This window comes from Schistocerca piceifrons, chromosome 6 (genome assembly GCF_021461385.2).
Source record: "Schistocerca piceifrons isolate TAMUIC-IGC-003096 chromosome 6, iqSchPice1.1, whole genome shotgun sequence".
NCBI classification, from domain to species: domain Eukaryota; kingdom Metazoa; phylum Arthropoda; class Insecta; order Orthoptera; family Acrididae; genus Schistocerca; species Schistocerca piceifrons.
Window position 1 is genome coordinate 79,151,601 of NC_060143.1, and position 13,831 is coordinate 79,165,431.

Here is a 13,831-nt window from a genome sequence, read left to right on the forward strand (position 1 = left end):
TTGTATCATTTTCTATTGGAGTTTATTTTACTGGATTAATAATGATGCTTGTATCATCAACAAACAGTGTCAGTTTAGCTATTTGTTTCAAATAAGAAGGGAGGTCATTCACATACATCATGAACAAAGGGACCCATGAATGTACCCTGTGGAACACCTTATGCAATTTCACCCAAGTTAGATGTAGTGGCAAACTTCCTTAAATCAATTAAATGATATAAAGAAACTTTTTGCTTCCTGTTCTGTGGAAATGACTTAAACAACTCATTTGTTTTTCCATTTATACCATAGAACTGTAATTTCTGTAACATAATATCTTGTTTCTCACTATCAAATGCTTTGGATAAGTCATAGAAAATTCCCACTGGTGACATTTTGCTATTTAAAGACTCTATTATGTGGGCAGTGAAATTGTATATTGCTGTCTCAGTGGAACAGCATTTTTGAAATTCGAACTGTGATTTGCTAAGTATCCCATTACTGTCGAGATGGCTAACCATTTTTGAGTACATTACTTTCTCGACAATTTTTGAGTATGTTGTGAACAAGGATACCGGCCAGTAATTATTGACATCTGTGGTGTCCCTTTTTTTTGTAGAGGGGCTTGACAATGGCATATTTTAACCAGTCTTGCAAAATACTTTGAGTTAGTGATGCATTACGTATGTGATTCAAAACATCAGCTGTAACTGTTCGACATTGTTTTCATATGATTTTCCTTATTTGACAAGAGGTTGTTAGGTGAAAATTAATCTAAGATTTCTCAGAACTGACTCTTCCATGTACTGCTTGGCTTTTTCTTTTGAACTATTCTCACCAATTTTTTCACCTACACTTAAGAAATGGTTGTTAAATACATTAGCTACTTGTGTATTGTTGGTTAAGATGGTCTCATTCTCTATAATAGTAATACCACTTACCCCAGTGGTTACTTTTCCTGTCTTCCTTCTAATAACATCCCATATTGATTTTATTTTATGGGTGGAGTTGTTAATTTCATTCTCTAACATACATATTTCTTGATCTTCCGACAACTTTTCTCAGTATGTTACAATAATTTTTATAGTGTAAAATTACTTCTGGGTTTTTACTAATTCTTGCTGTCTCATACAGTTTTCTTTTTCTTTTGAAGACACTTTAATACCTGTATAGTAATCCACAGTTTCTTTGAAAACTGTTTGGTGCTACATTTAGTAATGTTTTTGGGCAACAATGTTCAAAATGAGATACAAATTTATCAAGAAATATGTTGCATTTATCTTTAGCATTTGGCTCATTATATACATCTCCCCAATTAACATTTCTTAAACATTCTCTGAAGTGCTCTATAGATACCAGGTTGTGCAACCTTACATTTTTATTTAATGGTTCCTGAACTGTACACCTTGGTACATTTTTTAAGTTAATCAATTGTGCATCATGGTCTGATAATCCATTCATCGCAGGGAAAGATGTGTTAGTTTTACATTCTCTTGCTGTACAAATACATTACCTAGTAGAGTGCTACTGTCTTGAGCTATACATGTACAGAAATTGATTACTGATTATGAGCTATATGTCATTAATAACACTTCTGGTTCACTTTTCCAAGTAGAATTGCTTAGAAACTTTATATTGAAATCACCACAGTTTCATAACTTCTTCTCTTTGTCTGACAGGCAGAAAAACAGGAAGTACAACTTTTTTAATGAATAGCTCCCTAATGGAGACCTCTACACTGTTGCTAATATCAATACTACATTATCAAGCTGTAGTTCACAAGCACAAACTTCAAAGTGCTGATCGACACAAAATTTGCTTACTTCTACAGATAGCCGTACCGTAGGTGCAACCACAACGGAGGGGTATCTGTTGAGAGGCCAGACAAACGTGTGGTTCCTGAAGAGGGGCAGCAGCCTTTTCACTAGTTGCAAGGGCAACAGTCTGGATGATTGACTGATCTGGCCTTGTAACAATAACCAAAACGGCCTTGCTGTGCTGGTACTGCGAACGGCTGAAAGCAAGGGGAAACTACAGCCGTAATATTTCCCGAGGGCATGCAGCTTTACTGTATGATTACATGATGATGGCGTCCTCTTGGGTAAAATATTCCGGAGGTAAAATAGTCCCCCATTCGGATCTCCGGGCGGGGACTACTCAAGAAGATGTCGTTATCAGGAGAAAGAAAACTGGCGTTCTACGGATCGGAGCGTGGAATGTCAGATCCCTTAATAGGGCAGGTAGGTTAGAAAATTTAAAAAGGGAAATGGATAGGTTGAAGTTAGATATAGTGGGAATCAGTGAAATTCGGTGGCAGGAGGAACATGACTTCTGGTCAGGTGACTACAGGGTTATAAACACAAAATCAAATAGTAATGCAGGAGTAGGTTTAATAATGAATAGGAAAATAGGAATGCGGGTAAGCTACTACAAACAGCATAGTGAACGCATTATTGTGGCCAAGATAGATACGAAGCCTACACCTACTACAGTAGTACAAGTTTATATGCCAACTAGCTCTGCAGATGACGAAGAAATTGAAGAAATGTATGATGAAATAAAAGAAATTATTCAGATTGTGAAGGGAGATGAAAATTTAATAGTCATGGGTGACTGGAATTCGAGTGTAGGAAAAGGGAGAGAAGGAAACATAGCAGGTGAATATGGATTGGGGGACAGAAATGAAAGAGGAAGCCGCCTGGTAGAATTTTGCACAGAGCACAACATAATCATAACTAACACTTGGTTTAAGAATCATGAAAGAAGGTTGTATACATGGAAGAACCCTGGCAATACTAAAAGGTATCAGAGAGATTATATAATGGTAAGACAGAGATTTAGGAACCAGGTTTTAAATTGTAAGACATTTCCATGGGCAGATGTGGACTCTGACCACAATCTATTGGTTATGACCTGTAGATTAAAACTGAAGAAACTGCAAAAAGGTGGGAATTTAACGAGATGGGACATGGATAAACTAAAAGAACCAGAGGTTGTACAGAGATTCAGGGAGAGCATAAGGGAGCAATTGACAGGAATGGGGGAAATAAATACAGTAGAAGAAGAATGGGTAGCTTTGAGGGATGAAGTAGTGAAGGCAGCAGAGGATCAAGTAGGTAAAAAGACGAGGGCTAGTAGAAATCCTTGGGTAACAGAAGAAATATTGAATTTAATTGATGAAAGGAGAAAATATAAAAATGCAGTAAGTGAAACAGGCAAAAAGGAATACAAACGTCTCAAAAATGAGATCGACAGGAAGTGCATAATGGCTAAGCAGGGATGGCTAGAGGACAAATGTAAGGATGTAGAGGCCTATCTCACTAGGGGTAAGATAGATACCGCCTACAGGAAAATTAAAGAGACCTTTGGAGATAAGAGAACGACTTGTATGAATATCAAGAGCTCAGATGGAAACCCAGTTCTAAGCAAAGAAGGGAAAGCAGAAAGGTGGAAGGAGTATACGGAGGGTCTATACAAGGGCAATGTACTTGAGGACAATATTATGGAAATGGAAGAGGATGTAGATGAAGATGAAATGGGAGATACGATACTGCGTGAAGAGTTTGACAGAGCACTGAAAGACCTGAGTCGAAACAAGGCCCCCGGAGTAGACAATATTCCATTGGAACTACTGACGGCCGTGGGAGAGCCAGTCCTGACAAAACTCTACCATCTGGTGAGCAAAATGTATGAAACAGGCGAAATACCCTCAGACTTCAAGAAGAATATAATAATTCCAATCCCAAAGAAAGCGGGTGTTGACAGATGTGAAAATTACCGAACTATCAGCTTAATAAGTCACAGCTGCAAAATACTAACACGAATTCTTTACAGACGAATGGAAAAACTGGTAGAAGCCAACCTCGGGGAAGATCAGTTTGGATTCCGTAGAAACACTGGAACACGTGAGGCAATACTGACCTTACGACTTATCTTAGAAGAAAGATTAAGGAAAGGCAAACCTATGTTTCTAGCATTTGTAGACTTAGAGAAAGCTTTTGACAATGTTGACTGGAATACTCTCTTTCAAATTCTAAAGGTGGCAGGGGTAAAATACAGGGAGCGAAAGGCTATTTACAATTTGTACAGAAACCAGATGGCAGTTATAGGAGTTGAGGGACATGAAAGGGAAGCAGTGGTTGGGAAGGGAGTAAGACAGGGTTGTAGCCTCTCCTCGATGTTGTTCAATCTGTATATTGAGCAAGCAGTAAAGGAAGCAAAAGAAGAATTCAGAGTAGGTATTAAAATTCATGGAGAAGAAATAAAAACTTTGAGGTTCGCCGATGACATTGTAATTCTGTCAGAGACAGCAAAGGACTTGGAAGAGCAGTTGAATGGAATGGACAGTGTCTTGAAAGGAGGATATAAGATGAACATCAACAAAAGCAAAACAAGGATAATGAAATGTAGTCTAATTAAGTCGGGTGATGCTGAGGGAATTAGATTAGGAAATGAGGCACTTAAAGTAGTAAAGGAGTTTTGCTATTTGGGGAGCAAAATAACTGATGATGGTCGAAGTAGAGAGGATATAAAATGTAGGCTGGCAATGGCAAGGAAAGCGTTTCTGAAGAAGAGAAATTTGTTAACATCCAGTATTGATTTAAGTGTCAGGAAGTCATTTCTGAAAGTATTCGTATGGAGTGTAGCCATGTATGGAAGTGAAACATGGACGATAAATAGTTTGGACAAGAAGAGAATAGAAGCTTTCGAAATGTGGTGCTACAGAAGAATGCTGAAGATTAGATGGGTAGATCACATAACTAATGAGGAAGTATTGAATAGGATTGGGGAGAAGAGAAGTTTGTGGCACAACTTGACCAGAAGAAGGGATCGGTTGGTAGGACATGTTCTGAGGCATCAAGGGATCACCAATTTAGTATTGGAGGGCAGCGTGGAGGGTAAAAATCGTAGAGGGAGACCAAGGGATGAGTACACTAAGCAGATTCAGAAGGATGTAGGTTGCAGTAGGTACTGGGAGATGAAAGGGCTTGCACAGGATGGAGTGGCATGGAGAGCTGCATCAAACCAGTCTCAGGACTGAAGACCACAAAAACAACAACAACCCTTGTTTTGTGTAAATGGCAACTCCTCCTTTATCCATGCTAGATCCACAAGTGTAAGTTGCTAAATTATACATATTTATACTGGCACTATCCATCTCCATAGTTATATGGATCTCAGACAGACAAAGTATATCAATTTCATTTCTATCAAACAAGGGAAAATCCAGGATGGAACGTAAGAATATTAGAGAAAGAAAATTGCTACTTACCATATAGCGAATATGTTGAGTCTTGATAAGCACAGCAAAAAGATTCACACAATTTTAGCTTTCGACCATTAACACCTTTGTCAGCAATAGACACACATACATACACACCCACACACACACACATACACTCACGCAAAAGCAACTGAAACCACCGGTGGCTGTGCCTGTCGCGACTCAGCATCTCCCCTTCTCTGATATTATGATCCTTCTCTAATATTATAATCTCATTCTTATTTTTGAGATCATATATAGTGCATTTAAAGTAAGTTGGAACTTTTGACAATTCAATACGGGGCAAGTGCAGGGAAGCGAAGTTACCAACATGTGCTGGGCGTGTCAGCAGGTGACCACAGTATAATGCCAGGCCTACTCGGCACGGAACCTGGCAAGCTCATTTGACTGCATGAACAGCAAGCTGACCGATCTGCAACCATTTGGTAATGAATTCTCATTCTCATTCACTTTATACTTTAATTCATCAGCTTCATGATGAACCACATATTATTTCATTAATGATCATAGTTATGGTGATATTTAGATAGGAGGTAAACTCCTGCAATAAATTCTTTGCTTGCAATCTAAAATATATGTCACTACGAATTTGGGTCTGGTGTGAGTTAGGTTACATGTTGCCATGTATTAAATGTAGAAAGTATATTGAATTATCCTTTAAACTTGGAATGACATCATTGTCTGTTTCCAGTCTCGAGAAAATGGAGTATATGTAAAGCGCTCTGTCATGAACTCAAGCATTGGTAAGAAAAACTAGAATGAAACAGTAATAAATTCCTCGTATCTCATAAATGGTTTGAGATATACAAACAAGATCTTGGCCTATGATAGCATGTAAAGACGAGAGTGTTTTGCCACATGATTAACATGCAAAACTTCCATATTTATTGTGATATTCAAGCAACTACAGGTATGAAACAGAACTGCTGTCGGTTTTGTAACAATGTAAGTAAAGAATTTACATATTTATTTTGATACTGAGAATGAGCCATTTCATAAACTACTGACCTGGCTTGCACTCAGTTGTTAGTTTAATAATACACTATTTCAGGATTCTGTCACAATTTCAGCTGCATTAGTGAGATGAACATTTCTCAACTCTGCTGTGTTTTGACAAAAGAAGGAGATTTCAACATGGCAACAAGATAAGTTACGTACTCCTCAAAACTTGTCACAGTTCTCAATGAATCAGTGTCTCCTCAGCTACCTTCTTGGTATGGCCGACAAGCCAAGGCCAGTCCTGTCATGTAACACTTGCAGTGGCTTCTTTTGTCAGCATTTCAACCTCGGTGAGCAGAAACTTCTTGATTTTTGCTACATTACTTTTCACCTACGCCCATTTACTGTCAGTTGAATTTAAATGAGTGTGATATGAAGAAAGCCTGATCTTTTGCAGCAGAACGTTATCTTCGCAGCCGGTGAATGTGTTCTCGGATGACACTTTTATTGCAAATCTCCTATTCAGCTACTGTTGTTATTAATGCAATACCAACACAAAATAATTTGTTCACAACACCTGAGGACTACAGAACACTTCAATGCCAGAAAATACGACTTTACGAGGAGAGCTGACAAATGTTGACGCATCTGAGGCATGAAACCACTTGGTACTGTTTACTCATGATGTGGCAACAGGGGCGCTTTACCAGCCGAACCGCTGGTGGTGTGGTAGGGAAAGCCGGCTTGCCACTGGTGTTAACTTCGCAACAGCGTCACGTCCCCCTCTTGTCAGTCAAATGTCAAAAGTCGCAACTAGTTTCAAACCCACTATAAACATACTAACAGCTCCTCTACTTTATTTTTTTATTCCCCTGATGTTTTGATGAAGTAAGTTTATACTACCCTTGGCTTTACCCTATTAACTGTACATGAAGCTTCTTTTATTCTATTTTTCTTGACTGTTGTCTGTCTGTATTTTGGCTTTATATAAATAAAGGCACTAACAGCAACGAAAATGGAAGAAATGAAAGTAAAAGAGAAAGAAAAAGCAAATTAAGAACACTATAAAAATGAATCAATATAAACAGTATGAAACTGTGAAGAAATTTAGAAATAGAAAATATCTTGATTCCATAGAACACTTCCAAGGCAACTTACAAAAGTTAACTCCAGTCCCTTTCCAACATTCTGTAGTGTTTCTACTACATCTGTGCCTACAAATAAGAACAACTTACTGCAAAACTTCTCTTATTTCCTTGAAACTTGGCCTTTTTGATGGTTCATAAGCCCAGCACTGCGACATAAGACTGTACAGCCGTGGAGGGCAGTTGGGTGGAAGAGCCAGTCTTTCGCCATTTTCAATTTTCCCAATGACATCATTATTCTTCACTCCTTGAAATGGCTTCACACCTAACATGAGTATCTCCCACATGCACACACCTAGTGAAACAGAAAAAAATGCAGCTTCCAAATTACCAATGAAAATTTAACATGCACCACAACAGTCTACAGAAATGCAACACTGAAAAAAATTAAAGGAAAAAAAAATTTAGTGTAACTATTAAATACTACCTCAGACTGTCAATTCTATGTTTGTGGACAAGTGTAAGTTAGCTCAATACTTTTTTTGAACATTCAAAGGAACAACATGTTTTTGGAGTCTTCAGACTTACTTTTGTTCCAGTGCCCATTAAATGTTTTTAAACAGTTGACACCATAAAATTTATTGCCTCCATCAACTATCTCATTCTGGCTGGCCACATCTTAAATCAAAAATAAAAACGAAATATTACATCCCCCCTATATGTCTCCCCCAACAGTTCCTTCCAGTGACTGTGATGTATTATTACTTACTTGGAATTAGTATTACAGAAAATGCAGTAATACATAGAAAATTTCATACTATGCAGGAACAACCAAATGTCAGTATATCTTCAAAAGCAATGACAAAATAAAACTACCACACAACAGTGAAGTGTACTATATCTCTGTTGGGCACAATAAAATTTATACCAGTTAATTAGGTGGAGCCACTGCAACCAGAGTGTCTAAATCTAAGAGCTACTGGAAGCTGTAGAAGAGATTCAACTACGTGCTTTTTAAGGTAGTCATCCTGGCTTTTGCCTCAAGTAATTTAGAGAAAATAGGAAACCTCAGTCTGAAGAAATGCAGCTCCAGGACCTTACCACTGTACCCCTTTGCTAAGCCTAAGGGCAGAGCAGAATGTGCTGACAGCCCTTGAAATCTATGAACATCTGGGACAGAGACAAAACTCAACTTCAAAATGATCAGACCCACACAAGTACTTTTATTTTTGTGAACTTCAATCACCTTCAATGACCTAACCCTGTCATTTCTCCACAGTTTCCACTCAAACTGTTCCATCCCACTCTTCCATTTTATTTTGCACCTACTTTACTGCAAATTAATATTTTTAGTACTTTGCCGGACATATCCGCCACCTCCCTCCCCTCACAACAGGTGAGTCCCTTTCGCCCTGCTGTCTGAGTAGCGTGGCCTTCCTCTTTGACCTTCCGCAGTCCATCCCTCCCCTTTCCAAGGAAGCAACTACTGTTCCCAAAAACTAAGATAGTGTTGTGTACCTTTATGTGTGTATCACTAGTTATATATATAAAATCAAAGATGAGGTGACTTACCGAACGAAAGCGCTGGCAGGTCGATAGACACACAAACAAACACAAACATACACACAAAATTCAAGCTTTCGCAACAAACTGTTGCCTCATCAGGAAAGAGGGAAGGAGAGGGGAAGACAAAAGGAAGTGGGTTTTAAGGGAGAGGGTAAGGAGTCATTCCAATCCCGGGAGCGGAAAGACTTACCTTAGGGGGAAAAAAGGACAGGTATACACTCGTACACACGCACATATCCATCCACACATACAGACACAAGCAGACATATTTAAAGACAAAGAGTTTGGGCAGAGATGTCAGTCGAGGCAGAAGTGTAGAGGCAAAGAAGTTGTTGAAAGACAGGTGAGGTATGAGTGGCGGCAACTTGAAATTAGCGGAGATTGAGGCCTGGCGGATGACGAGAAGAGAGGATATACTGAAGGGCAAGTTCCCATCTCCGGAGTTCGGATAGGTTGGTGTTGGTGGGAAGTATCCAGATAACCCGGACGGTGTAACACTGTGCCAAGATGTGCTGGCTGTGCACCAAGGCATGTTTAGCCACAGGGTGATCCTCATTACCAACAAACACTGTCTGCCTGTGTCCATTCATGCGAATGGACAGTTTGTTGCTGGTCATTCCCACATAGAATGCATCACAGTGTAGGCAGGTCAGTTGGTAAATCACGTGGGTGCTTTCACACGTGGCTCTGCCTTTGATCGTGTACACCTTCCGGGTTACAGGACTGGAGTAGGTGGTGGTGGGAGGGTGCATGGGACAGGTTTTGCATCGGGGGCGGTTACAAGGATAGGAGCCAGAGGGTAGGGAAGGTGGTTTGGGGATTTCATAGGGATGAACTAACAGGTTACGAAGGTTAGGTGGACGGCGGAAAGACACTCTTGGCGGAGTGGGGAGGATTTCATGAAGGATGGATCTCATTTCAGGGCAGGATTTGAGGAAGTCGTATCCCTGCTGGAGAGCCACATTCAGAGTCTGGTCCAGTCCCGGAAAGTATCCTGTCACAAGTGGGGCACTTTTGTGTTTTTTCTGTGGGGGATTCTGGGTTTGAGGGGACGAGGAAGTGGCTCTGGTTATTTGCTTCTGTACCAGGTCGGGAGGGTAGTTGCGGGATGCGAAAGCTGTTTTCAGGTTGTTGGTGTACTGATTCAGGGATTCCGGACTGGAGCAGATTCGTTTGCCACGAAGACCTAGGCTGTAGGGAAGGGACCGTTTGATGTGGAATGGGTGGCAGCTGTCATAATGGAGGTACTGTTGCTTGTTGGTGGGTTTGATGTGGACGGACGTGTGAAGTTGGCCATTGGACAGGTGGAGGTCAACGTCAAGGAAAGTGGCATGGGATTTGGAATAGGACCAGGTGAATCTGATGGAACCAAAGGAGTTGAGGTTGGAGAGGAAATTCTGGAGTTCTTCTTCACTGTGAGTCCAGATCATAAAGATGTCATCAATAAATCTGTACCAAACTTTGGGTTGGCAGACTTGGGTAACCAAGAAGGCTTCCTCTAAGCGACCCATGAATAGGTTGGCATACGAGGGGGCCATCCTGGTACCCATGGCTGTTCCCTTTAATTGTTGGTATGTCTGGCCTTCAAAAGTGAAGAAGTTGTGGGTCAGGATGAAGCTGGCTAAGGTAATGAGGAAAGAGGTTTTAGGTAGGGTGGTAGGTGATCGGCGTGAAAGGAAATGCTCCATCGCAGCGAGGCCCTGGACGTGCGGAATATTTGTGTATAAGGACGTGGCATCAATGGTTACAAGGATGGTTTCCGGGGGTAACCCTGCCTAGAACAGTTCCGTCCTCCGTCACAGCGGGACCCACCTCCTCTTCCTCAAAATCACCCTCTCCAAACCTTCCAGGAATTTCTGACTTCCAGCCTTGCATCTCAATCCTTCTTAAAAAACCTTAATCCTACACCCAACATCACCACTGCTGAAGCCCAGGCTATCCGTGATCTGAAGGCTGACCGATCCATCGTCATTCTTCCGGCGGACAAGGGTTCCACAACCGTGGTACTTGATCGTCGGGAGTATGTGGCTGAGGGACTGCGTCAGCTTTCAGACAACACCACATACAAAGTTTGCCAAGGTAACCCCATTCCCGATGTCCAGGCGGAGCTTCAAGGAATCCTCAGAACCTTAGGCCCCCTGCAAAACCTTTCACCTGACTCCATCAACCTCCTGACCCCACCGACACCCCGCACCCCTACCTTCTACCTTCTTCCTAAAATCCACAAACCCAATCATCCCGGCCGCCCCATTGTAGCTGGTTACCAAGCCCCCACAGAACGTATCTCTGCCTACGTAGATCAACACCTTCAACCCATTACATGCAGTCTCCCATCCTTCATCAAAGACACCAACCACTTTCTTGAACGCCTGGAATCCTTACCCAATCTGTTACCCCCGGAAACCATCCTTGTAACCATTGATGCCACGTCCTTATACACAAATATTCCGCACGTCCAGGGCCTCGCTGCGATGGAGCATTTCCTTTCACGCCGATCACCTACCACCCTACCTAAAACCTCTTTCCTCATTACCTTAGCCAGCTTCATCCTGACCCACAACTTCTTCACTTTTGAAGGCCAGACATACCAACAATTAAAGGGAACAGCCATGGGTACCAGGATGGCCCCCTCGTATGCCAACCTATTCATGGGTCGCTTAGAGGAAGCCTTCTTGGTTACCCAAGTCTGCCAACCCAAAGTTTGGTACAGATTTATTGATGACATCTTTATGATCTGGACTCACAGTGAAGAAGAACTCCAGAATTTCCTCTCCAACCTCAACTCCTTTGGTTCCATCAGATTCACCTGGTCCTATTCCAAATCCCATGCCACTTTCCTTGACGTTGACCTCCACCTGTCCAATGGCCAACTTCACACGTCCGTCCACATCAAACCCACCAACAAGCAACAGTACCTCCATTATGACAGCTGCCACCCATTCCACATCAAACGGTCCCTTCCCTACAGCCTAGGTCTTCGTGGCAAACGAATCTGCTCCAGTCCGGAATCCCTGAATCAGTACACCAACAACCTGAAAACAGCTTTCGCACCCCGCAACTACCCTCCCGACCTGGTACAGAAGCAAATAACCAGAGCCACTTCCTCGTCCCCTCAAACCCAGAATCCCCCACAGAAAAAACACAAAAGTGCCCCACTTGTGACAGGATACTTTCCGGGACTGGACCAGACTCTGAATGTGGCTCTCCAGCAGGGATACGACTTCCTCAAATCCTGCCCTGAAATGAGATTCATCCTTCATGAAATCCTCCCCACTCCGCCAAGAGTGTCTTTCCGCCGTCCACCTAACCTTCGTAACCTGTTAGTTCATCCCTATGAAATCCCCAAACCACCTTCCCTACCCTCTGGCTCCTATCCTTGTAACCGCCCCCGATGCAAAACCTGTCCCATGCACCCTCCCACCACCACCTACTCCAGTCCTGTAACCCGGAAGGTGTACACGATCAAAGGCAGAGCCACGTGTGAAAGCACCCACGTGATTTACCAACTGACCTGCCTACACTGTGATGCATTCTATGTGGGAATGACCAGCAACAAACTGTCCATTCGCATGAATGGACACAGGCAGACAGTGTTTGTTGGTAATGAGGATCACCCTGTGGCTAAACATGCCTTGGTGCACAGCCAGCACATCTTGGCACAGTGTTACACCGTCCGGGTTATCTGGATACTTCCCACCAACACCAACCTATCCGAACTCCGGAGATGGGAACTTGCCCTTCAGTATATCCTCTCTTCTCGTCATCCGCCAGGCCTCAATCTCCGCTAATTTCAAGTTGCCGCCACTCATACCTCACCTGTCTTTCAACAACTTCTTTGCCTCTACACTTCTGCCTCGACTGACATCTCTGCCCAAACTCTTTGTCTTTAAATATGTCTGCTTGTGTCTGTATGTGTGGATGGATATGTGCGTGTGTACGAGTGTATACCTGTCCTTTTTTCCCTCTAAGGTAAGTCTTTCCGCTCCCGGGATTGGAATGACTCCTTACCCTCTCCCTTAAAACCCACTTCCTTTTGTCTTCCCCTCTCCTTCCCTCTTTCCTGATGAGGCAACAGTTTGTTGCGAAAGCTTGAATTTTGTGTGTATGTTTGTGTTTGTTTGTGTGTCTATCGACCTGCCAGCGCTTTCGTTCGGTAAGTCACCTCATCTTTGATTTTATATATAATTTTTCCCACGTGGAATATTTCTTTCTATTATATTGATATCACTAGTTATATATATTTAGTGTCCAAAAGGTAAAGGTAATTAAAGCCAGCAATTATGTCTCATATTTTTGTACTTTTTTTGAGTGAATATTCCATTCAATAGTAAGTTACATAGCAAGGATGGTCTTGTGAGTATAAAAACCACTCAGAGACAAAGTAAATACTGTGGAACACACAAAGTGTGTGTTTTCTAATTTGCAATGTACAAAAAAATCAAATATTTCAGTTTTATATAACCTTTGGAAAAAGTGAAAAAACTTAAGTGTCATTGAAAAACTCTTACCAAACATCCAGACATCTGACGCAGTGGTGAACCGCCGAAAGTTGATCGACTCTGGCGACATCCATTTAATGGGCAGCTTTCCCTTGGATGCCTTATAATAACTCTGATCTTCTACCCACCGACTAAGACCAAAGTCCGCCAATTTCACACAGTTATGGGATGATACAAGAACGTTGCGTGCTGCTATGTCCCTGCACAGTTGGATGCAAAAATCTCAATAGTTAAGCAACAAAAAGTATATTTTATATTTTTTAATCAGCCATAAAATTGTACCAAAAAGAACAATCACACTTATTGCAACTGGTTGGAGAACATGCACATATAGGATAAAAACATGTAATGTTTCACGACGAGCGCACATTCATGCACAAGGTTTGTGTCTGGATCAAAAATTCCATTTTGCTTTCAAAAAAGCCTTTATTGTCAGGCTATGAACAAACACACTTTTGCGCCTCTACCGTCAATGTGAA

The 13,831-nt window shown here is 41.6% G+C and overlaps 1 protein-coding gene across 5 annotated transcripts in view; it reads right to left on the reverse strand.

Annotated features, from left to right (window-relative positions):
- LOC124802503 (focal adhesion kinase 1) overlaps positions 1–13,831 on the reverse strand; it is a 762,075-nt gene that overhangs the window by 79,750 nt on the left and 668,494 nt on the right. For all 5 annotated transcript variants that reach the window (XM_047263324.1, XM_047263323.1, XM_047263326.1 and 2 more), the window contains 2 exons: positions 13,362–13,552; positions 7,438–7,642 (listed from right to left, as the gene is read on the reverse strand). In XM_047263324.1, the coding sequence (XP_047119280.1) occupies positions 7,438–7,642; positions 13,362–13,552 (396 nt within the window). The remainder of the gene's footprint in view (positions 1–7,437; positions 7,643–13,361; positions 13,553–13,831) is intronic.